General features: G+C 41.8%; 1 protein-coding gene across 5 annotated transcripts in view; it reads left to right on the top strand.

Annotated features, from left to right (window-relative positions):
• Window positions 1-23,994, top strand: part of EFR3A (EFR3 homolog A) — a 105,321-nt gene that overhangs the window by 74,178 nt on the left and 7,149 nt on the right. For 3 of the 5 annotated variants that reach the window (XM_049632902.1, XM_049632905.1, XM_049632903.1), the window contains 8 exons: window positions 1,770-1,931; window positions 2,808-2,939; window positions 4,311-4,378; window positions 5,347-5,474; window positions 13,738-13,829; window positions 18,679-18,727; window positions 22,560-22,663; window positions 23,646-23,695. In XM_049632902.1, coding sequence (XP_049488859.1) covers window positions 1,770-1,931; window positions 2,808-2,939; window positions 4,311-4,378; window positions 5,347-5,474; window positions 13,738-13,829; window positions 18,679-18,727; window positions 22,560-22,663; window positions 23,646-23,695 — 785 coding nt within the window. Of the gene's footprint in view, window positions 1-1,769; window positions 1,932-2,807; window positions 2,940-4,310; window positions 4,379-5,346; window positions 5,475-10,017; window positions 10,164-13,737; window positions 13,830-17,727; window positions 17,969-18,678; window positions 18,728-22,559; window positions 22,664-23,645; window positions 23,696-23,994 lie in introns of those variants that run through there. The other 2 variants (XR_007458384.1, XM_049632904.1) reach the window with 2 other exon arrangements.

Genomic DNA, 23,994 nt, shown 5'->3' with positions numbered 1-23,994 from the left:
GGAAATCCCTGTTCTTTCATGAAAACGGACTCGTTGCCTTTTCCCCCCCCTTCACGGTTTGCCACCTACGTGTTCATCTGTAGCTCCCTGAACAATACAGTAGTAGGGTTTTGTCAGTTTTTGTATTTTGTAGGAAAGGAACCAGACCGTGTCACGTGTACTCTTAGGTCTCCTTTCGTTTAGCTCCGCTTTGGTAAATTTTGTTCACATGCGTAGCCGCCTAGTGTTGCGGACCACGAGCGCACTAAGTTACGCGTTCTCCTGTCGGGGACGTTTGAATGGTCCTTAGTTTGGGGCTGTCGTGGACCGGGCTGCCGTGAGTGTTACTGTACGCGTGGTGTGCTGTGGGCAGCCCGTTTCTCTGAGGCCCGTAGCAGAGGCCTTGCCAAGTAAGGGGTCATGGGTTCTTCAGATTTGCTAGACCATGCCAAACCGCTTCGTGAAGTCCTCACGCTGATCTGCACTCTGTTATCCTAGTACGTGCTGTTCGACTTTCAAGTTATCTAACATGATGGGTATGCAGTAGGTCGAAAACCACCTTGAATCACTTAAGGAGCCCGGTATCTAAACTCCCACGTGTGCGAGCTTTGACGTTGATCGTGTTCGGGAGCCACAGGGTTCCGGAAACGGTCGGGGAGGGCCCAGTGCATACACCATTGTCACACGCCCAAGTATAGAACCATTTGAGAGAGACAGACTCTGGACTCAGGAGACTGTGCTGGTCTTGCCCATCGGCTCTTTCCCCGACGTGAACAACCAGATGAATCTGCTGAGAAACAAGTCCGGAGTGTTCAGGTCAAGTCCCTCCACGTCTGAAGGACTAAGCCCCTAGTGTTCTTAATCCCGGCTGCACGTCAGAATCACCCGGGGAGCCCTGTGCTTTAAAAATACCGAGGCTTGGGCTTCGTAACCGTAAATCATATTGGGATGGGCAGCGGGGAGGGTAGAAACACAGTGGTCATTCCAGTCTCCCAGGGGTTGTAGCTGCAGTTCGTGTGGAGAATCAGTGCAGCGAGTTGAGTTCGTTACCACACGGTGACTTTAAATGGGAAACACGCTCCTGTTTTTGTTACTCTCACTTAGCAGTTGGCCCCGTACCCAGGAATGCTTTGGATAGGGAAAGCTTCCGTATCCTGTATCAACTTACTTAGATTAGTTTGGTTTGGGGGGACCCTCTTGCAGTCCCTGGAGTGGGATAACCTCTCCCTCGTATAGGGCTCTGGGCTGGCCTTTGGTCCCTCCGTCGTCCCTCCACGGTCCCTCCATGCCAGAGTACAGCAGAACCTGCAGGCGCTCCTCCCTGACAGCCCCTAAGCCGCCTCACAGGAGACTGCCTGTGAAGGCCAGGAGCCCGAGCGCATTTCCCCGGAGCCAGATGTTTTGTTTTCTTTTATCCTTGCCAAGGCTGCGTTGCAGAAGTCTCTCCCATGATTCTGTCAGCCGTTTCACCTTTTTCCCGAATCAATCCATAAGTTGCTTTTGTCTTTTCAAATGATCACTAAAAGCATTTTCATTGTTTACACTAGAACTGTTTCCTACTTGCTGTTTTTATTTATGATTCATTCTTCAACTCTGATGTTAGCTTGTAGTTCGTTTGTTGGTATTGATAGTCGTGATACAATATGATCATCTGGTTATCAGCTTCAGTTTCTCTTCCATGTTTAGTTATGTAATAAGGGCTACTGTGTACGCGGTTCTGGGCATGGGACATCTGTCTGTACTACACTTTAAGCAAAGTCACCTTCTTCCTCTGTCATTTCCCTTTTCAGAACGGGCAACAACTATATCGGCACATATATCTGGGCTGTAAAGAGGAAGACAATGTTCAGAAAAACTATGAGCTACTTTATACTTGTCTTGCTCTCATCACTATTGAATTGGCCAATGAGGAAGTGGTTATTGATCTCATTCGATTAGCCATTGCTTTACAGGTATGCTTTCGTCATCTTTCACTGAAGAAAACATGTTTCTTTATGAACCAGATACCATCTTTATAGTGGTGTTGCCTTTATCCAACGTCATTCATTTCATTTTTATTTTTTAAGTTTACGTATTTATTCTGAGAGCTGGAGGGAGAGGAGAAGGGGCAGAGAGAGAATCCCAGGTAGGCTTTGTGCTAACAGCGCAGAGCGCAACTCAGGGCTCAAACTCATGAACCGTGAGGTCAGGGCCTGAACTAAAATCAAGAGCCGGACACTTAACCGACTGAGCCACCCAGGTGCCGCAAGGACATGAAGTTTAAAAGGGAGGCGTCTACTTTTAAATCTGAAATACTCAAGGTTATGATCACATTCATTCTTTTAACAAATACTGAATGAGCATCAGTTGTGTGCTAAATTTGTTCAAAGCCATGGGAATACGGTGATGAAAGAACAGCACGGTCCCTCTGCTCATGCTCTCGGTGTGGCGGGGGAGAGGGTCAGTCCATAGCCGTTACGAGTGTAGCTGTTTAATCGGAGTGTAAGCGTTATGTATTGAAAGGACGGCATGTAATGGGAATACATATCAGATGTGTATTTTAATATAAGATACGTGTATGTGTGCATATATATACACGTGTGTCTTTTTGTGTATTTCCTGCCCCCGACCCCAAAAGACTCTCCTAAGACAGAGCTATTTGAGAGATTTAACGCCTCTGTATATGGACATTTATTTTCCTTTTAGAATTCTTTAAAAAATAACTTCTTATAAGGTGACATTTTTATCAGCACTCCAGACGACCTGCCGTTTTTCAGCATAGTCGTAGAGAAAATGCTGGTGGAGCGTAAGACCTTGATCTGTCATCCGTGTTTGTTTTTTTATTAAAGGACAGTGCAATTATCAATGAGGATAATTTGTCCATGTTCCATCGCTGTGGAATCATGGCTCTGGTTGCGGCCTATCTCAACTTTGTAAGTCAGATGATAGCCGTCCCAGCGTTTTGCCAGCACGTCAGCAAGGTAACGTATTTAGGAAAGTTCTTCAACTTGATTTCTATATAAAAATGACTGATTTTCTTCCAGAGATGATGATTTTCGATTTTGATGATCGTGTGTCAAATTATAAAGATAATGCTGTAAAAATATGCATCACTTTTTTAGTAGTGACTAATTGAAACTCAAACTACAGCTAGTGTTTATATTTTCTTTGGTGCCTGTCGTTTTATTAGAACTTTTTTGTGTGGTGGTCAAGTAGAATACGTGGTTTTCTTCTAGAATAAGTCATGTGAATTCTTACATAATTGTTTTCCCTTTAAACCGTTATGAATCTTAGCATCGAAATCATTTTTTATTATACTGGTTTATACTATTTTAGTTATTGTTTTAAGCCAATCTGTTTGAGCCAGATCTCAGAGGTTGAATGTTTTTTTTTAATGTCTATTTTTGGGAGAGAGAGCATGTGCACATGCACAGGGAAGGGACAGAGACAGCGGATCCTAAGCAGGCTCTACACTGTCAGCAGAGAGCCCAGTGTGGGGCTCGAACTCACGAACCATGAGAAGTCGGTCGCTTAACCAGCTAAGCCACCCAGGTGTGCCTCCACAGGTTGAATTATTGGAGAAAACGTTCAACTATATTCAGCTTTTTTCAGCAGTACCTCATTTAATAGCTACTTGCACAATTTAATACATGTTTCACTTACCTGGCAGAGAGAGTCCACTCTAATTTTTATTCTTTAAAGATATCGGTCAAGGAGAGCCTTATTTTTATAATATTGGAAGCACATCTCCCAGTCCACGCTAAAATGTAGGTGTTCAGTGCATTCTAAGAAAGAAAACATTGATTTGTTAAGCAATTGTTTGAGCTAATATTTGATGCCTGTCATGAGAGATACAAATGTTACAAAAGCAGATTGCCCCCTCCAAGTTGCCCCCAGTGGGGTGGAGGGGACAGATCCCAGAAGCGCATTGAGACCTCATGCACGGGCCCCAGAAGATGGCACAGGAGAGTGAGGGTGCTGAGGGCCCAGTGCTTGGTTCAGGGCAGTGGCATTTGAGAAAATAGGTGTTCTTATCCTGTTGTGGTAGGCTTAATCAAATGTAATATGTTCTTGTTGTTTTTTACTATGTGTATTATTTTATTCTCATGGTTTTGAGACCAGCTGAAGTTTTGAAATAATAAATGTGAAATAATTTGAAATAATTTGAAGTAATAAATGTGAAAATAAAATGAGCATTTGGGCTCTAAAATGTAGCTTAAATTCCAAAATAAAGTGCCGGTATTTTTAATAAATGTTTAATTTCTCTGTTTTTAGTTTCCTGAATTTTCAGAGCCAGGTTGTGAGGGGCAAGGTTTTCATTTTGTTTTGGTTTGTTTTTGGATATTTTTCAGGTGATTGAAATTCGAACTATGGAAGCTCCTTATTTTCTACCAGAGCATATTTTCAGAGAGAAGTGCATGTATGTTGATTCTTTACATTTTAAGGAAGGGGTACTACTGACTTAGAAACCAACCAATGGCGATTGTCAAGGACTACACTCCTGCTAGGATGGTTTCTGGTGGTTTATAACAGTCGTTTTGGATTTCTGTCATTTAACGCATCTGACTTCTTCCTTTGCTGTAACAAAGTTCTTGTACATTATAAATGTAGACTCATGCACACATGGAGTCTATCCTTGGTGAAAACCTTACCTTGCCTTTTTTTTTAATATGGAGATATATCTCTAAAATATAACATGTTCTCATAGATAAATAAGCCAGCCTTTAAGTGAATACAATACCCTGTTCGAGACTTTCAGTAAAAGATAACAGTACTCGTCGCATGGTGGGAGAGAGAATGTTTTAAGGAGAATCAGTGTTATGCCCTGCATTCTCCCTTGTTCTTCAAATGAAAGATATATGCGAACAATACTTTATTCAAACTTGAGGCTGCCAAAGCAGTGCGATGCTGAAAGTGTTAGCATAAGATAGTATCTGGCAGTTTGAACAGAAAGTGAACCTGGATGCTCCTCTTGGGCAAGTGCTTCCTAGCATTTAACATCGTAATACGTGCTTCACTCATCATCAGTGAGCTGCACTTCTGATTTTCTTCTCTCAGTTTTAATTAGCATGGAAGTTAAAGATGAATTGATTCCTTTTCATCATCTGATGTGTGAAGACCCACAGAATAATTAAGGCTGACTTGCCCCATTGGGATGTTACTGGAGAAGGAATCCCAGCCGAATGCTTAACATATGGGACCACAGGCCGTGTGTTCTTATGGTCCAATTAGTCACCAAAACGACACCGATTTTTCTGTTACTAATTACAGTTTAAGTTGTGTTTATCGTTGTCTTTAGGCATTGATCTGGAGTGCTTGCGTGTTAACGTATTTGTGCTCAGTAATTTAAATAATTCTGCATGACTTTTGTTTTGATCACCCTGACAGGCTTCCGAAATCTTTAGAGAAGCATGACAAAAGTTTATGCTTTTTGACCAACAAGATCGCAGAGTCACTAGGCGGAAGCGGTTACAGTGTCGAGAGGTTGTCGGTACCGTATGTGCCGCAAGTAACAGGTAAAAGGGAAGGGCAATTCGAACCCGACTCCGGTGATTACGTTTCAGTAACGTTTCCATGAACTCAGTTAGCAAGGTGCTCACGTTACAGACGCTTAAGAGGTTTCTCAAATGCTTAAGAGGTTTTATTTTCGCTTTAGAATTTTGCGCTTGAAAACCTTTAGCCAATCTCTTAAAGCCCTGTGATTTTATCATGAGCGGTTTGAGGCCTCACGTGATTGTGACTATACTTAATACATCAGTGTCGTACTTCAGACGAAGAAGCAAATGGAAATCTTTCCTCATTAGCCCATATTGTGTTTGGCGTATGGAAATTTATGTAACTTGTTTAATTCGTGATCTGTGCCTGTTGAGCTGAATGAATTAGCCACCTGTGGTTATTGGAAAGAGTGCAGACTGTTTGCTGTGGAAGAAACCTTCAGACGCTTTAATAGGTTTTCCTGTGTGTGCCGTATATTTCTTTCTGTTCCTCTCATTGCCTGAAATAATTCTTGTTTTGAAGGCAAAACTGCATGGTATCTTGCATTTAATTTTTACCTTAAAAACGAAATCCAAGCATTTCTGTCCTACGCCTCCATTTTCATTTGATAATTGGATGAAGATTCAGTTTTCTAGCACAACTAGTTCTTGCTTTGGAGATACCTCTCTTGTATATGAGAACTGTTTGGTTTGAGTTAGGTAGCTCTCTGGATTAATCACTAAAAGTAGTACAATCTTGGTAACCAGCTGTCTTTTTTATAATGTGGATCCAAAATAGATACATGTATTACAAGGATATTTCATGATCCCCTGAGATGTTAATGAATGCTTTTGCGTTTTCTTTTACGTTCTGTACTGTAAAAGATTCTATACCTCATTCTGTAGTCCTTGCGGATATAAAAGTGCTAAGAATAAAACATCAGTACCGTTTTGTAATTCAAAAGATTTTTTTTTTAAAAAGACTTTTAAAATATTTCATTCTTATAATTTGGATTTAGCTCTCTTTCCTTCAGGCAAAAAACCTCACAAACCCAGGCACAAGCGCAAAGGTAAATCCAAGTGTCAGTTTGGCTTTTGCCCTTCCCTCCCCGTCCTCTAGGAAAATAGCTTCGTAAAATTTCCCTTGTAGAAATGGAGCCAGTGGCCTGTACATTTTATATGGTTATAAGTTCAGTTATTAAGTTTCCCTTCACCTTCCCAGTAGCCATAGTGTATTTTCACCCCCTGCTATTTCCTTTTACCATGTTCCTTTAACTCTGTAATGAGTAACAATTTTTAATGAAAATTATGGTGCTTTTTGGTTTTTTAACAGATGGTTTGCTCTCCCCCCTAACCCTCCAAGAGACATATTCTCTTTCTTAATGGCTTGCTACCATTCACTGGAAGAATTCTGAATATATTTCAGTGTATACTTAATTATGTAACTGCATAGAAATCCCTCAGTATGAATAAGATTTTTTAATTTATAAAGATTTTGATAGTTTTTAAGAGAGAGGGAGACAGAGTGTGAGCAGGGGAGAGGCAGAGAGGGAGAGGCAGAGAGGGAGACACAGGATCCGGAGCAGGCTCCAGGCTCTGAGCTGTCAGCACAGAGCCCGACGCGGGGCTCGAACTCACGAACCACAAGGTCATGACCTGAGCCAAAGTCAGACACAACCGACTGAGCCACCCAGGTGTCCCAAGACTTTGATAGTTTAGAAACAGTCTGTGGCACATACGTCCTGCCTTAGTGCAGAAAGAGTCCGAAGATGCAGGGATACTTTTTGGTATAATCAATTGGTTATTAAAATTTCTTTGTGTTGTGTAACCATCTGATATTTATTTTTAAAAGTAGGGGATTTAAGAATAATACCTTCAATAGAACGCAAAACGTGTTTAGTTTCTTGTGTACCATGCGTGTATACCTGTCATCATTGAAATATTAGCAGCTGTTTAGTGTGCATTAACTCCATGCCAGTCACTAAGATAAGTGCTTGTATTCATTTTCTCATTTAATCTTAAAAATGATGAAGAGGGTAGCATTATCTTTGTTTACAAATGAGAATAATGAGGTTGAAATGAAATAATTTGATGAGGTAACACCACTAGAATGCACTGCCTTGCCTATTCAGTTAGGTGCTTAATCTCTTGATTTTGCTAACTCTTTTCCACGTACATCAAGATTGTTCAGTCATCCCTGTTGATCCAGGTGGATTTTTTCATGCATTCCACAAACCCTGACTGATTGCCTACTATATATCAAACATGGCGATTTTTGAAGATAGAGTGATATTATAAGGATTAAAATCTAGTAGAGAAGGCAGACACATGATTGAAATGGAATGGCAGCTGGTTTGAAAGAAAGAAGAATGGCCTGCCTAAAGTTTGTCGAACCATTGGTGACTGACATCTAGTAAGCGGTCAATGAACGTTAGGTAGTTACAGCATTTTTCTTCTATCTCAACCCAGAATTTGAGTGAATAGTGCATGTCTAGGCATGTGTGAAATGCTCCTCCATGAGGGGTACAGTAATAACCCCTCAGCTAGATCAATCAGAGGTGCCAGTGGCTGTAGTAAACTTGTCTAATTAAGTACCTATGGGTATTTACAGTTCTAGCTTCTGTGCAAACAGAAGCAGGAATGAACGAGATGGGTAGAAGCCTCTACTTACACAAAACTGATAGTCTTCCTCATCGGGGTTCTTCGTCTTGGACCACAGAACACGGAAGAGGATTTGAGTGATTCTTTTCTCAGTTTTCCCAAGATGGTGTTTTACCAGTTTTGTGCCACGTGCGTAGGAAAGAAGCTAATTCATGATACAGTTTGTCTCCCAACAGGGTAAATAACTGGGCAGTCACAACAGACCTTAACGGCTCCGATCAGAGAAGTTCAGGGGTCCCAGGCAGCAGTGAGGAGAGCATTCGGTCCAGGTTCGATGGGCCAGCGATGTCTTCCACAGGGAGAAATTCCTAGGCTGAGCCTGAAGCGAGTGTTAGACACGTGTTTCCCGCAGAAGTGACAGCACGTATCAAAGAGTGGAGGGAGGCAAGAACATGGCTTTTTCAGGGAATTAGTATGAAATAAGTCTACTTGGACTGAATTGGCGGCATAGAGTTGGAAATTGTAGAACCAGGTCGACTAGTTTGCACTCTTCTGTGAGCAGTGGGGAGTCACTGAGTGATTGTCAACAGGGGTAGGCACTGTAGAAGTATTCCTCTGTTGTAGCTTAGCACAGTGGAGACGGAGCACCGTCTTTAGAATGCTCTGTATTAATCTCCAGGAGAGATGACAGAGTACAGCCAAGTGGGTGGATTCTAGAAAAACGTACAAGAAAGAATTTGGAAGCAGTCGATTAATATGGGGGGGCAAAGAGAAAGCCAAAGATTTTGTCGGGGTTTCTGCCTTGGACGCTTGGGTAGGTGGCACCCCCCTGAGGGCAAGAGTGGAGCGAATTTGCTGCTTCATTTATTTTTGTCATCTGCTTTTGTTTTGGAGGGTTGGGTGATATGACTGAGTTTAAGCAAAGAAAGAAGAAACCATGCATTTCAGATGTAACTGTCTATGTGTAGTTTTGGGTCTCGGATGATAGGAGGAAGGAGTTTTTATTAACAAACGAATAGGAAAGAGTGGCTAGTTTAGGGGATTGGCCTCTTGTCGAGTATCTTCGACGCCATCCCAGTCGGGGGCCCTGTAGTCGGAGTCAGGGCTGGGGTTTGTGTGGGAGTTCGGAGGTTGTAATGAGAATTTTGAAATTAGCAGAATAGGGGACGCTTGCAGGAGGCCCAGGGAGGAGGCCTTCTCGGGGTGAAGGAGTGAAGAGAAAAAGAGGACGCGGGCTTGGCTCTGCCTTCGCCACACGGCCTTGGGCTTGTCCACTCGTCTCTCATCTGTGAAGCAGGAACTGTAGCTGAGCCTTTTGGCTTAAATTGGTTAGATACGTGAAAGCACTTTTAAAAACAACAAAATGCCACATAAACAGAAGAATAGTATTAGTCGTTTTTCAATTTCTTCATTTTTTAGTCGGGATTTTGAATTTTGTTAATTTGTCCTATTGATCAAAAGCATTTATAACACAAGAATACCTTTATCTGCGTTATCAAAACCTGTTATGTATCAATCAGTATATGCTTATAAAAGTATGTTCTCCTTTGGAGAAATAGTAGAGGTTCTGGTTTAAAATCTTTTTTTAAAAAGGGATTGTCTTCTATATCACACTAACTTTTTATTCCATGGTGACAGTAACTTTTTAGTTGTTTTTATTCTGTAAATATGCATCAGCTCTAGATGGAATTTTGTGTTTTTTCTTTAGGGCCTGGAAAGTTGTATCTGTATGAGTCGTATTAGCATTAAACTGTGACACTTTGAATTTTGTGTAAATTACGTGTGAAATTTCATTTTGCCACAGGTAGATTTGTAATGGAATCTGAGTGGTATAGCAGCTCTAATTACATTTGTGACTTAATACATACAGCGAAGTCAGTTCCTCTGTCTTACTTTTTTATAGAGCCATGGGAAATTACATTGAGAACAGTTTCATGTAGTTCTGTGCCATTCTTGCATTCACACTGTCTCCTCTGTTTCTTAGCCATTTCAGTGCAGTTACGTACGTTATACACAGATAATCCAAGTGGCGGCAAAACATCACTGAAGGAAATTGGGCATAGCTCTGAGAATTGCTTCTAACATCCAAGTTCTAGTTAAAAACAAAAAGAAGAGATGATGATTACCACCGTGAGTAGCAGATCCAGGGTGCAGAGTAGCAGGCGGGATGGGAGAGTGGAGAGGGCACGGTGTCTGGGAGCGCCCCAGCCCCCCTTGAGGAGGGGAAGCCTGGGCCTCTCCAAAGGGTGTATATATCAAGACACTGAGGTGGTGACAAGGCGGTTCTCTGGAGTCAGCAGAACAGTCCGTCCGAGAGGCTGCGGTGAGGTGGCATTTCAGGAGGCTGGGAAAGGGTCAGGAGCAGATGCAGGTGGCCCATGGGGACGAACGAGGGCATCATCCCTGTCAGCTTCCATCCTGGGAACTTTGTATATGAGATCTGATTACAGTTGGCACCTGTAAGCAGGTGACTGTGTAGGTCCAAAGAAAAAAGTTGTGAATATACAGCATTAGAGTTTCCCGTTACTTTTTTTTTTTCTTCCCTTTAAAAATGTTTAATCTTCTTAAATCCACTCCCTCTGGACTATGTTCTCATTGATTTTGCCACTCAGTGATTCCTTTCCTGCGCCCATGCCTCTCTCTCCCTTTTATTTTTATCTTGGGCTTAAAGCTGACTCTTCCATACCATGTATCAGCCTGTATATTTTAACCTAGAAATCCTTTTATGGGGTTCTTTGTGAGAAGCAGGTTGTTCCTCGTTGTGAGTTCTGAGGAGACCTTGACAGTTGGCCAGCTTCGAGGGCAAAAGCAAGTCAGCCGTGACAGTGCCACTGATGCCATCGTGTTTGCTAATTTATATCTGCGTGGCAGATGCAAAGCACAGAGTCTGTCACTGAGCCCTGCTGTGGTTGATGAGAGAAGGTGTCTGTTTACATGTCTTAGTACAAGGCCCAGGAAATGTTAGAAGGGCAATAATGACTGAAGGGTGATGGGGAAAGAGCAGTCGTAATGGATAGTAAATTTTTATAGGTAGAGGAAAGAGGGGTAAGTAGAAATAATTGGAGTAACATTTAATATTTTAAGGAAGTGATATTCAAGTAGGCCTTGAAAGACGAGAATTTGTATAGTGGTGAGGATATAAAGAAGGGCAGGTAATAAAGTATTTCCAGTAGGGGTTTCTGTTTGTAGGAAAGTATGGGAGGTAGATAGGCCAAAGTATGCTCGGAGATGGGAGAATAGCACATTTAACTTGAACGCTAGATAAATTAGGGGGCAGTTGAAGTTACTGCTGGTAAGCCCAGAACGGCTTTTTAATTCCTCAAGAGGTGGGTAGCTTGGCGGAGTGATGTGGTTAGTGTTTTAAGGAGCTTATGATGTGATGGTGACATACAGGGAACATGGCAGAAAGGGCTGCGATCGGTCAGGATGGACTGGGTCAGTGATTCTCAACTGAGGGTGATGTTGCCCATGCCAGTGAATATTTGTGAGTCCCGGGGACGTTTTTAGTTCTCACCACTGGGGCAAGGAGGGGTGGGGTAGCCCTCCTGGCTTCTAGTGGGAGAAGCTGACATCGTGCAGTACACAGAAACCCCAGCCCGAGAATTATCTGGCCCAGAGTGTCGGCGCCGGCGCTGAACCCTGGCTAAGTTATGTTGTGGTAACAAACTTGCAGGGTCTTGGTGGTTTAAAGTAAAGATGTGTTGCTCAGACTGACTGTGTGCGACTTCATGATCCCATTCGGAATCCGAGCCGAATGGGGCAGCTGCTCTCTGGAGCACTGCTTGTACTGTATCGGCCAGAACTAGTTTCGTGGTCCCTCCAAACCACAGGGAAGCTGGAATTGCAGTCCTCCTATCTGCCTACAAAGAGGGTGAACTACCACATGGGATTAACTGTTAATTACTACCGTGGAAAGCTCCCTTGGAGTAGAAGAGTAGTCGCTAAGAGAGAAAGCAGTTTCTTCCTCTCTGCCGGCCTTCATTTAGTTCTTCATTCTTGACCCTTTCAGTAGAAGAAAACCACAGTCTGTACAAAATAGGGTTGGAAAGATGGGGTATTGCCAGCATATGAAGTGACTGTGCTGCTGGACATGGGCTCTAGACCCGAGCTTCCCAGCTGTTGTTGGGAACATTCCCGGTGTGTGGATCTTGATCTCCTCGGCACTTCCAGTAGCTGAGTGGGTCCTGGGGCCACCAGAGCCTGCGGTGGAGGCAGCCTCTTCCGCCTATCGCTGACATGTTTTAAGCCCAATTTCAAAAGCTTGGGAAGCTTTACATTAGTCAGTGAGCCGTATTTGTTTTAAAATTATAATTGAGACAGAAAGTGATTTACTCTGGAAACAGCACTCGTAGCTATTCATATAGAAGGGAGAGCAGTTAGATCATCTAGGAAGGCATCCTAAGAATTGAGGCGAAAAAGATGAAGGATATTAATGACGGCGCTCTTGAAAATACACAGGTCAGTGTGAGATAAAGACAGTTTATTAGAGATGTTAAAATTGGGTTTAGAACATGTGGAATAGAACTGATGAATAGAAAATTGGAAATAGTGAGCTGGAGCTCAGAAGAGAGAATGTACTTGTCCAATTCCAGCCATGGTCGAATAAACCTCTAATTCTGTGTATCGGGATCCTCAAAGCGGCTTCCGTTTTTCTGATGAAGCCATGACTATCCTAGCACCCTGTGCTTGTCCATCACACCTCATCATTTGTGTAATTGTTTGTTTTCGGTCTTCGCCTTTAGTCTGGAGTGGACTTCATTCGGCGGTCTGCCCCTCATGGCGAACATGGTGCCTAATCACTTAATAGTTGTGCTGAATGCGGAAAGAGAAAATTGAAGTAGGAAAGCATGTGTGGAAGGAGATTATAATAAAAAAAAATTGAAATTTCCATGAAGTAATTAGGCAGGCAGGGGGCCAAGGAGTAGCCGGTGAACTGACTGGTTAGGAAGACACAGGATTTTTATGAAAAAAGGCCTCCCGAGAAGAGCAGTTGAGGGCAGGATTGTAACTCGGTCTAAGAAGAGGAGGCGGCAGAAGGAAGATTAGAGCAGTTGGTCGAGACCAAGCAAGTGAGCCGGTGTGCGGAAGGGAGGGGCAGGGGGCTGCGCTGGAGCATTGAAGCCAAGGGAGGGTTTTCGGACCAGGTGGTTGCCTTAAGCAACAGGTCAGGAGCCAGTGGAGTGGAGTGGCCGGGAAGGGTGGCAAGGAGCTCCTACCCGGGGCAGCAGGCCCTTTTGGTCCACAAGTGTGGTTCGTGGCATCCTCGCAGACGTGGGCTCCCGAGTTGCCCCCTGGAACCAGTTAGTGCACAGCTTTCGCGCTTTTGAGGAAACATGAGAGCTACAGGGGCAGTATTGGGAGTTTTCAGTAAAAATGAACATACCCCGTTTAGATTCTGTAATCCCTCCCTTCAGTGTTGACTTTTAGTTTTGATTACATTATCAGATAATGGTACTGTTGCTGTTCTGAAGGCCCCTTATTGAAAAATAAAACTATTAACCTTATTTCAGTTCACCCCACCAATTTTATTTTTTTAATCTGCTTGATGAAATTTAGGAGTCTGAGAACACAGTGCTTTTATTTAGAAAGAGTGAAACAGACTGTCTTTAACTTTCTAAAATTTTTTGAAATCTGAAGTAGAATTTATAAAGGACATACTATTTCTCACTAGCAAATAATGGGGAAAATACAATTTTTATTTTAGATGAAGATCGACTTTCTAGAAGAAAAAGTATTGTGGACACCGTATCCATTCAGGTGGATATTTTGCCCAACAGCATCCCTTCTGATGATGTGGTAAGTTGCTGAAGGTGTCCGGCAGAGTGCTTTCTTGAGAGAGACGTCAGTGTAAAAGAGTTTTGTGCCCCTCCAGACTTTTGAACAGGAGCAAACAGGACTCTAAATTTCCCCCCAACTCAACAAAACTATTAGTACACTAATCTGATTTAGCCTTGAGCTTATTTTTTATTTATTTTATGAAACTCAGCTATCGGTAAAGATGCATAAACTTAACAGTATGTATTATGTTGTCATTAGATCTTACATTGTAATTTAGTGTGCTAAAAGGATCCGTGAAACAGAACTAAGTTTTTTTATCAGTAAAAAATACCACATAAGGCCTGTTATTATAAATTAGGAAGCTCTCCAGATCCTGTTTATTTTTAAAGATTTATGAAACACAAATTTTGAGAATAAACGAAATTGTACAATCTCATGCGAAGGCAAATATACCTGAAAGGTTTCAAAGCCTCATCTATAAGGGAAAGTTTTTTTATCATTTGAGAGTAACTGTAATGAGTTTCATTAGGCTACTCTGTGTCAATGCCAGATGTAAGGACTGTGGCTTATTTGAAATGTCAGATTTGATGCTCTCCTCCTGTTTCAATGGAGCACAAAAGTGTACCCTCCCGTGCTTTAGGAAGAAAAAGCAGCTAGTATTGGCTACGACTTACTCCACACAAATCGCCAGAGAATTTTTTGATAGTCCGATAGAAATGCCGGAATATCAGCATGTCAAGCCAGCCTCCTCCTTGGGGCTTGCTTGCCTTCCTAGGTATTTCATTATTTCTCATGATACAGTATAAAGAAGAGATCATCCGTCTCAGAAAGGGGGAAGGAATTTGCCTGAATTCATGCTTTCACCTCCTTCTTCCCCACTCCCCCTCCCAATCCTTGTCAGCTCACCTTCGGGAATTAAAACTTATTGGTGGCCAGGCCACAGCTGACTGGCTTACATCTTTTTATGCTGTTCAGTGCCCCACAGTAAGTAGAATTAATCAGCTTCATTAAGAAATTATAAGCAGAATGTCAATAGCAATTGAAGAGGCAGTTAGTATTCATTTTGAAATGTGGCACGTGTAATTTCTTGCCAGTTTAAGGCTCAAGAAAAATCATCTTTTCTAAATTCACCTCTTCAAAGCCATTTTAATTTATATACTTTTTACTAGTCAGGAAGGTATTGTGCTAGCTCTGTGTTTTAATGATGATGAATTTCCTGCTGTTACCTTTTGAGGGAAGAAATCAATCCAAAGCCTTAGTTTATATATTTTATCAAGAGTGTGCAATACATTTTATTGACTAGTATTCCATCCTCCTTTTGTTAACCATTTTTATTTAAAAACGTATATATATAGCACTTCAGATTATTCTAAAGAGTCCATCTGTTTTGATAAAATGAACTGAAGAAGCATTTGTACAAAGAGTTAACTATAGTAAGATTCTTACACATAAATTTTGCAATTAAAAGTCCATTAATACATGTGTTAACTTGTTAAAGATCCTGTTTTCTCTTTGCTCTAAGTCCTAAGTCAAATATGCTACACACTGAGCTCAAAAGTTAAGTACAGGTTATTAGAAGATTTACCTGAGCACTTTGGAGTTTCAAACTCGTTTACCATTATGGAATATGATTTTGCATTATTAGGAATGACTGTTCAAATACCAGAAGACAAAATAACATTCCCTTCTAGGCCAGAACTAATTAATTTCGTAGTATGGACAGGAGAAATTCGCATCAGTTACGTGTTCACCTAACAGTTGATGGTGTAACAAAATATCAAACTATGGTTAAATATATTTGCTAACAATCAAATAAGAAAATCGCTCATTAAAAAACATTCTTGTATTTGATCATAATTATTTGAAATTTTATGTACATAATCTCGGTTCATCCTCAGATATATCCCATGTCTGCTTTTAGAGCTTGTAACTTTTTTCAGAAAGTCAGATTATATAGCTGAGATCCTAGCAAACTTCTGTTTCCCTAAATAAGGACTCAGATTGTTAGCAGTAGTCTATTGAAATACCTGGGCTACTTGAGGTTTGTCACTAGTAATGTTTGCAATTCAAACCTTTGCCCACCATAAATCACTTAGTGAACTTTATCTAAAAATTGCCCTCGATAGATAGATAGTGAACTTTATCTAAAAATTGCCCTAGATAGATAGATAGATAGATAGATTAGAGATATCTATATATCCTTACCTATATATTTATATAGAAATCTATATATCTATATAGATATATGGATGGAGATCTATAGATGGAGAGATATCTAAAAATATTCAAGAAGATAAATGGCTAACATGGAATAGAAATGCCTCTGCCTCCTGAGATAAAATTATCAGCTTGACTAATAGCATAAAGCAGCATTGACATGATTCTTTGATCTCTGAGCATTATGGGCATGACTGATATGCATAATGGATATGAGCAGAACCTGAAATCACCACTTGGTTCTTCTCTCTAAAAGATAATAGTCGGTGCTTGATTATTTGGGGGAATGGATGGGAGGCTGTATGTGTAACATTGCATTTTGAGTGCATATCGAAGTTTTCTTCATACAAAATTAAGTCGCTGGCTGGCTGCAAAGAATTCTTGTTTAGTCCAGGACCAACAACAGACCCTTATTTTACATATTCATACCCTGCCTTTTCCCAGATGCAAGTAAAGAAGCTTGCATGTGTGCTAACAAAACGAGTCTGGTGTAATATCAGTCAGAGGCTGCTCTCCTAGGTGCCATAAAATTACTAAGGTGTCCGTGAAAGTAACAGAGCACCTGGACCGATTGGAAGAAGACCAGACAAACAGCAGATTTCACGCAGCCCCAAGGGCGTTGTGCAGTCTAGGGTAGAGTTACAGATCGTGAATAAGGTTCAGGTTACCAAGAGTAAAAGGGGTGTTGAAACTCCCCGAGGCTGGTGCCTTTGCACCGTTTCTGCAGAGCCCCAGTGCAAGCCATGTGTGCGAAGGCAAACACACTGGAGTTTGGCTGGGCGCCGGTGAAGGGGTGGCTCGTCTTCAACAGCTACTTGAGCGCATTGGAGTCTCAGGCTCGTTTACCATTATGGAATCTGATTTTGCATATTAGGAATGACTGTTCAAGTACGAGAAGACAAAATAACTCCCTTCTAGGCTAGAACTAACTGTGAAAAATACGAATCATTAAACTCTGGTATAAAGCGGTTGGTCCTTTTTCCTTTTTAAATAGGATTCAGATTCACAGAAGGGAAGCTGGGAAACAAGATGGAAGCCAAATTACAGAAGGCTTTGACACCCACCTGAGGGCTTTGTATGTAATCTGGCAGGAAGTAGGGAGACCCTGGAATGTGGGCAGTGTCGTTATCGGAGCTATGCTGTCATGAGAGGAATCTCAGAAGCGTGACCAGGCTGAACTGGAAAGAAGAGACCAGAAGTAGAGAGGCCAATTAGTACATCCTTTTAATAGTCTCCACCTTGGGTAAGGAGGGCCTGGGGTAGCCAGGCTGGAGATACGGAGGCAGGAGGGCAGTCGCCTGTTCTAGAGCAGAATGGGCAGGGCCAAGAGGTGACTTAAAAGGAGTCGGAGAAAGGAGGTTAAAAAAAAGAAAGGAGAGGGACATCATGATCACGTGAATTCGGGAAGACAAGAACCCACAGAGAAGAAGGGTTTTTGGAATAAAGTACTTCAGCTTTTCACGTACCTGGGACCAGACAGGTAATCGTGACCAATTATGTGTCACAAGAATGCTGGCCTTGTAGCTTCTTCGGTGTTCTTTCCCCTGTACTGTAGCAGTTCCTCAAAAGCCTAAAACTCCTGACCAGTTGTAAGAATAACAGTGTTGTTTTTTTTTTTCATTGAGATATTAGATTGCTTCTAAGTACCAGTAATGAACGAGCCAGAGCCTAATCCTGTGTCTCTGCTCCAAATATCTAGAACAAAGCAACTGAAGATTCCCAAGTTTAATCTGACTTCACCTAGAAATATGAGCCCTCAGTGGGAAAACGGAGGTAGTGGAGCCCTTGCTGCTTGATTTCCCGCTAAAGCCTTTGAGTTACAGAGAAGCTCAGGTGCCCGGCACGAAGTCTTGCTTTCGTTAGTCTTGCCGCCTTAGCCTTAGCGAAAGACGCTCGTGAGCTAAAATTAGGGACGACCAGAGGCCCAGGCAAGTACGCAGGTATCATTTCTTCACTTTCATTCGGAGGTACCGTAGTAGCTGGGTGTGTTACTCCCGAAAATGCACTCGTGCCATAAAAACTATGACTGCCTTCTTATCATAAGGCGGTTGATTTCATGCCTTTTATAAAGGGTAGTTTTGGAGAGTAGGTCTTGGTGGTTGACCTAGGAACATCCAGAATGTAATTATTTTAAGATGTTGATTAGCTATACTCCTTGAACACTTGCCCGAGTAGCGATTCTTGCTTTTTCTTAAACCGTGTTAAAGTTTTCAGTTTATTTTTGAATAGTAAACTGTACGTGGCACCGATAATCTAGACGGTGGAGAGGCCTTGGTTTTCATGTGTTACATAGCTGGACCGTATGTACACATGGTCTCTGCCTTGAATACCTCCAAGCACTGTTTGCCTACGAAGCCTGGCTCAGCCAGCGGGACTCGGGCCTCGCCCACGCGGCGATTGGGGATTGAGTTCTGTGACTCAGGGCTGCTTCGGCTGCCGGGAGGGGGCTGATGCTGCCAGCCTCACAGTAGTCACTGCAGTAGACCCTTGTCACCACCAGGGACAGAGTGGATGTAATCACAAACCCGGCGAACACAAAGAAGGAAAAAATCTGTTGAAATCTGTTCTTAGATACTTGTAACTGGGTGAAGGTATTATTTGTATTGACCTTTCGTAACTCTTTGTTTTACGTCAAATCACTTTTCCCTAGGTTAGTAACACTGAAGAAATCACCTTTGAAGCGCTGAAGAAAGCAATTGGTGAGATTTTCGTTCACTGTCCTGATGCTTTGCCGGCTGGCTTACCGCTGTCCCCTTACTGGATTAGGTGCCAGTGTGAACACACACGGCATGGCGTTTCTGTGTGGTTGTGTAATGGATTTATTCAGCCACGTTTTTTAGACTTTAACACTTGTCCTGTCTTGTCATAGGTTATTCTTTTCCTTTGCAAAGAGTGACTTTCTTAGAATTCTGAAAGCACATCACTCTTTCGATGCCACCCTTGCCTGGTGACCAACTTGCGGGCTTCACGAACTTCACGAAAACAGCATGTTTCCTTTTGTAGGAGAGAGAGGGATGAAAATTCTGAAAAGACCTGAGAAAATTAAACAGTAACTTGTAACAGGCCTGTCATGTAATGACAAGCGTGTTTCCAACAGGGTGAGAGAAAGAAGTGACCTGAGGTCGTCAGCAGGCACGATAGCACCATGTTAACTCGTGCGGTGTTCTAGGCGAGAACATTGGGGCGGAGAAATTAAACTCTCCTGAGGTCACATGGCTAGTAAATGCTGACGCCAGCTTTCATACCCACATCTCACTGATTAATCTTTTTACTTCACATAACATAGTACTGTGGGTTTTTTTCCTCTTTGGCCTTTATGGAAATAAATTATATCTGGTATTTTGCCTCTTTTTTAAAAGTTTGAAGTGGTTCCTTCAATTAAGTTTTGTTTTTTTTAATGTTTTACTGACTTTTGAGAGAAAGAGCACAAGCTTGGGAGGGATGGACAGAGAGAGGGAGACAGAGAATCTGAAGCAGGCTCTAGGCTCCGAGGTATCGGCACAGAGCCTGATGTGGGGCTTGAAACCCACGAACTGTGAGATCACGACCTGAGCCGAAGTCAGACGCTTAACAGACTGAGCCACCCAGGCGCCCCTAAATTAGGTATTAATATAAATTACCACTAGGCGAATGGTGCCTTGTTCACAATTCATTTCTAATTGGCAAAGCAGTATAGAGTGGGAATTGGCTCTCAGAGATGTTAGTTTAAGAAAATCGGTGTCCAGGAAACGTGGAGTGCTCTAGCACCCATCATACATAACATGAAGTCTGACCTTTCCTGGCTTAATCCGTGAGAGGATTTTTTTGTGACTGTAAGACCATGGCAGATTTGCCAAAATAAAATTGAACTCCGTAAGCGACTTTGAACCCCCATTGGAAATGTACAGTCTAGGGCAGTGGTTCTCATAGTATGACTGTGGCTCCTGGATAGCCAGTGGTGGCTCTTTCAGGGGACCGTTCAAGTGAAAAAGTATTTTCATCCTAACATTAAGGCACCGTTAGCCTCATACTGCATCGGTCAACATGAATACAGGCAGTGGCATTACGCTGGACCGGCAGTGGTCGTATTGTTCAGCACACACGGTTATTTTAAAACGAGATTTTATTTAGGAATGCTCTTAATTATAAATTATTTTATTAAATCTCAGCGCATGGGTACGTATCTTTGGGAAGTACACATAGAGCACTTGGATTGCCTTGATACGCAAGCTTACGCTAGTCGATTTTTATAAGGAACACCATTTTTACTTAAAAAAAGACTGATGGAAAACCTATGGTATTTGGCAGACATTTTCTGGAAAATAAATGAAGCTGTGACGTCAAGAGAAAACACAAAACCATCCTCACTGTATTTGCTTCTAATGATAAAATCAGCACTTTGAACAAAATTAAAATTTTGAAACTTTTGTCTACGCTGGAGAGTTTGACAGGTCCCCGTTATTTAAAGACATTTCCAATGAGATCAGCTGTAATAACTAACAAATATGATTTTAAAAATTGTATAATGAAACACGTCTGTATTTAGAGAACCTGCATAAATCACTGGGTCATTATTCCAAATGAGCGTTGCATGATGTTACAAAGTCGTGCATAAATGAGGATTATTCGGAGTGCAAAATAGATGAATAGATTTTACCATGACCAGTTACAAGAAATGTATTAGTAAGATTTCACATTTCATATTGCACTTTTTTTTTCATACTCATGTATTTTGAGAGAGAGAGAGAGAAAGAAGGGCAAACAGGGAGGGGCAGAGAGAGAGGGCAAGAGAGAGAATCCCAAGCAGGCTGTGTGCTGTCAGCGTAGAGCCTGATGCAGGGCTCAAACCCATGAACTGGGAGATCACAACCTGAGCCAAAATCAAGTCAGACACTTAACCAACTGAGCCACCTAGAAACCCCATATCGCAACTAACTTTTAAGAAAACTACCACTTCTCGAGGACTGTTGGAGTGTGCAAGAAGAAATTCTTACAGTTCTGTGAAAGGCTGTTAAAATACTCTTTCCCAATACATATCTGTGTGAGGCTGGATTTTCTTTACATACTTCAACGAAAATAACACATTGCAGTGGATTGGCTGCATTTGCAGATAGAATCCAGCTGCCTTCTGTTAAGCCAAGACATTAAAGAGATTTGCAAAAATATAAAACAATGCCACTTTCTTCACTCAGTTTTTCATTTTGAAAAGGATGGTCATTTTTTTCATTAAGCAAATCTTGTTTATGTTAACATATAATGGTTTCATTATTTTTAAATGGTTTATTTTTAAATGAATTAAATATTTTTAAAGTTTCTCAGTTTTATAACATGGAAAATATCAATGGATAGAATACATTTTTAGAATACTACTTGATTTCCTTGTAACTTTCAAGGATGTAAAAAGGACTCTTGAAGCCAGAAAGCTTGAGAACTGCCTAATGAGCATGGAAAACAAACTTGCTGTCTCCAGGCCAAGTTTAGGTGGAAATATTCGCAGAAATTGAATATTTAAGACCAGGTTGTATATGCCTCATCTTTCCCAAGTCCCCCTTATTTTCTGCTGCTTTTACCTGACCTGATTTAAACATGTATGTCTCCTGCCTGGCTTCTGGCACATTTGAATTGCTTGCCCCAGTCTAGCGAACAGCAGAGAGGTGGTCATAGTTCTCTGCTGATAGTCATTCAGAAGTATATACATTCTTCACCTTGGTTAATCTACCACAATTTCAAAGGAAAGTATGTAATGCCTGTTTCCTTTTGACCTGCTCTTTATGCTGCTTCCACTTTTTAAAACTAGCTAATTATTATCCGCAGTTATCTACCTGAAAAGCAGGCTGGTTTAAAGAATGTTGAAGACAATGCATTTCGTTCTATGAAATTCTCCACCAGGGGAGCCAAACAACAACCTGAAGAATTGATGGGGCGTTAAACAGACCATTAATAAGAAGCCATAAAGTGTCCCTATTTTCATATTCTTCAGCAAATATACACACTAATCAGTAGTATCAAGGCAGGCATTTATTTACTTGACTGTCTCACAAACTTTGGTCGGACCACCCAGCATGTTAAGATAAAATGTCTTTCCAAATTGTAAATAAATGGAAAAGGCTACAACAGTGTGGTTCCAAAGGACTCTGTATTTCAGTTGTGCCATTCAGTATCAAGTATAGCAGACTTTTAATTTCGTATCTCCTATGTATGAGGGCATGAATATTCATGAGGGGATCATCTTTCAGGAAGGACCTTGAAGTTGTTTCACATGGAGGGAGTTGTCACCCTCCTATTTTGGTAAGAGAGACAAAGGGAGTCTTTGACAAAGGGTCTTTTACTATGTGGCTTTAACCCTTAGATTAAGAAAAAACAATTATATATATGCGCTTTCTAGCCTTCTAGACATTTCATGGAGGTTGGGTTTTTGCTTTTTTTCTTTTAAAATTAGTCCCGTAAATTACCTTTATTTTTGATTTATAGATTATTTGCTTTTCTGGTTATTGACAAGTTTCAATAAAAGTCTGTATTCCCTTTAATGGGTCTTTGTAAACATTTCTATAGATACCAGTGGAATGGAAGAACAGGAAAAGGAAAAGAGGCGTCTTGTGATAGAGAAATTCCAGAAAGCACCTTTTGAAGAAATAGCAGCACAGTGTGAATCCAAAGTAAGTGAACAGTTGGTAAAGGGGTTGGGGGTGGGGTTTGATTTTTGTGACGTTTTGGTAATTAGTTGGTAGGTTCTGAACTTTACGCAGATCAGTGGGGCACGGGGTAATGTGTCAGATAGGGACTGAGGGCTGGCAGCCTGGCCACAAAGCCTAAGTGATGTCTTCATGTAACACAAACTGATGGAAATGGCAGATCGCAAACCACACATGGGTGGTTCCTGTGGCCGCGGTACTTGTTGTGCAGTGGCTCTCCGGGATTTTGCTGTGGGTATTTTGTCTTGTGCGTCTGTTGGTTTGTTTTTACCAATGAGACTAGGAAACGGATGAAAGAAACTTTACATTTGGTTCCAGCATGTGAGATAAAACCAAAACATGAAAGCCTTCTGTGCCCTGAGCCTCATGGTTGTACTTATGCTTTGTCTTTTTTTTTTTTAATGTTTGTTTATTTTGAGGGAGTATGTGCACGTGTGGGGGAGGAGCAGAGAGAGAGGGAGAGAGAGAATCCCAAGCAGGCTCTGCACTGACCGCGCAGAGCCCGATGCGGGGCTCGATCCCATGAATCATGAGATCATGAGATGATGACCTGAGCTGAGATCAGGAGTCAGATGCTTAACCACGTGAGCCATCCAGGCGCCCCATATGTTTTGTCCTTTAAATTGCATTTGTGTTATTACAGGTGGGTATTGGGGAAATAAAATAATCCTTTCTTTTTTTTAATTTTTTTTTTTTTTTTTTTAACGTTTATTTATTTTTGAGACAGAGAGAGACAGAGCATGAACGGGGGAGGGTCAGAGAGAGGGAGACACAGAATCTGAAACAGGCTCCAGGCTCTGAGCTGTCAGCACAGAGCCCGACGTGGGGCTCGAACTCACTGACCGTGAGATCATGACCTGAGCCGAAGTCGGCCGCTTAACCGACTGAGCCACCCAGGCGCCCCTAAAATAATCCTTTCTTAACATTTTTTTTTTCTCCCTTATAGGCAAATTTGCTTCACGACAGACTTGCTCAAATACTGGAACTCACCATACGGTAAGGATTTTATTACTACAAGAGCAATAAAGTAACAACAAAATAGAAACTGTTAAACCCTTGTAGAGTTGTGGCTGATTATGTTTAAGTAATTGTGCTTTTCACTCAGGGAAAACATGAGATCGTAGAGGTGCCTCCATCTTGGTAGCCATTCTGCTCCCTGGACAGACCTTGGGAGCATTGCTTCCAGTGTCTTCTGCCTCTCCTAGCTTCCCTTTTTAGGTCCCTCCTTCCCTCCTTCCTTCCTTCCTTCCTTCCTTCCTTCCTTCCTTCCTTCCCTCCCTTCCCTCCCTCCCTCC

Source organism: Panthera uncia, chromosome F2 (genome assembly GCF_023721935.1).
Source record: "Panthera uncia isolate 11264 chromosome F2, Puncia_PCG_1.0, whole genome shotgun sequence".
NCBI classification, from domain to species: Eukaryota; Metazoa; Chordata; class Mammalia; order Carnivora; family Felidae; genus Panthera; species Panthera uncia.
The sequence above is the reverse complement of the archived record's forward strand: the minus strand, read 5'-3'. Positions and strand labels throughout refer to the sequence as shown.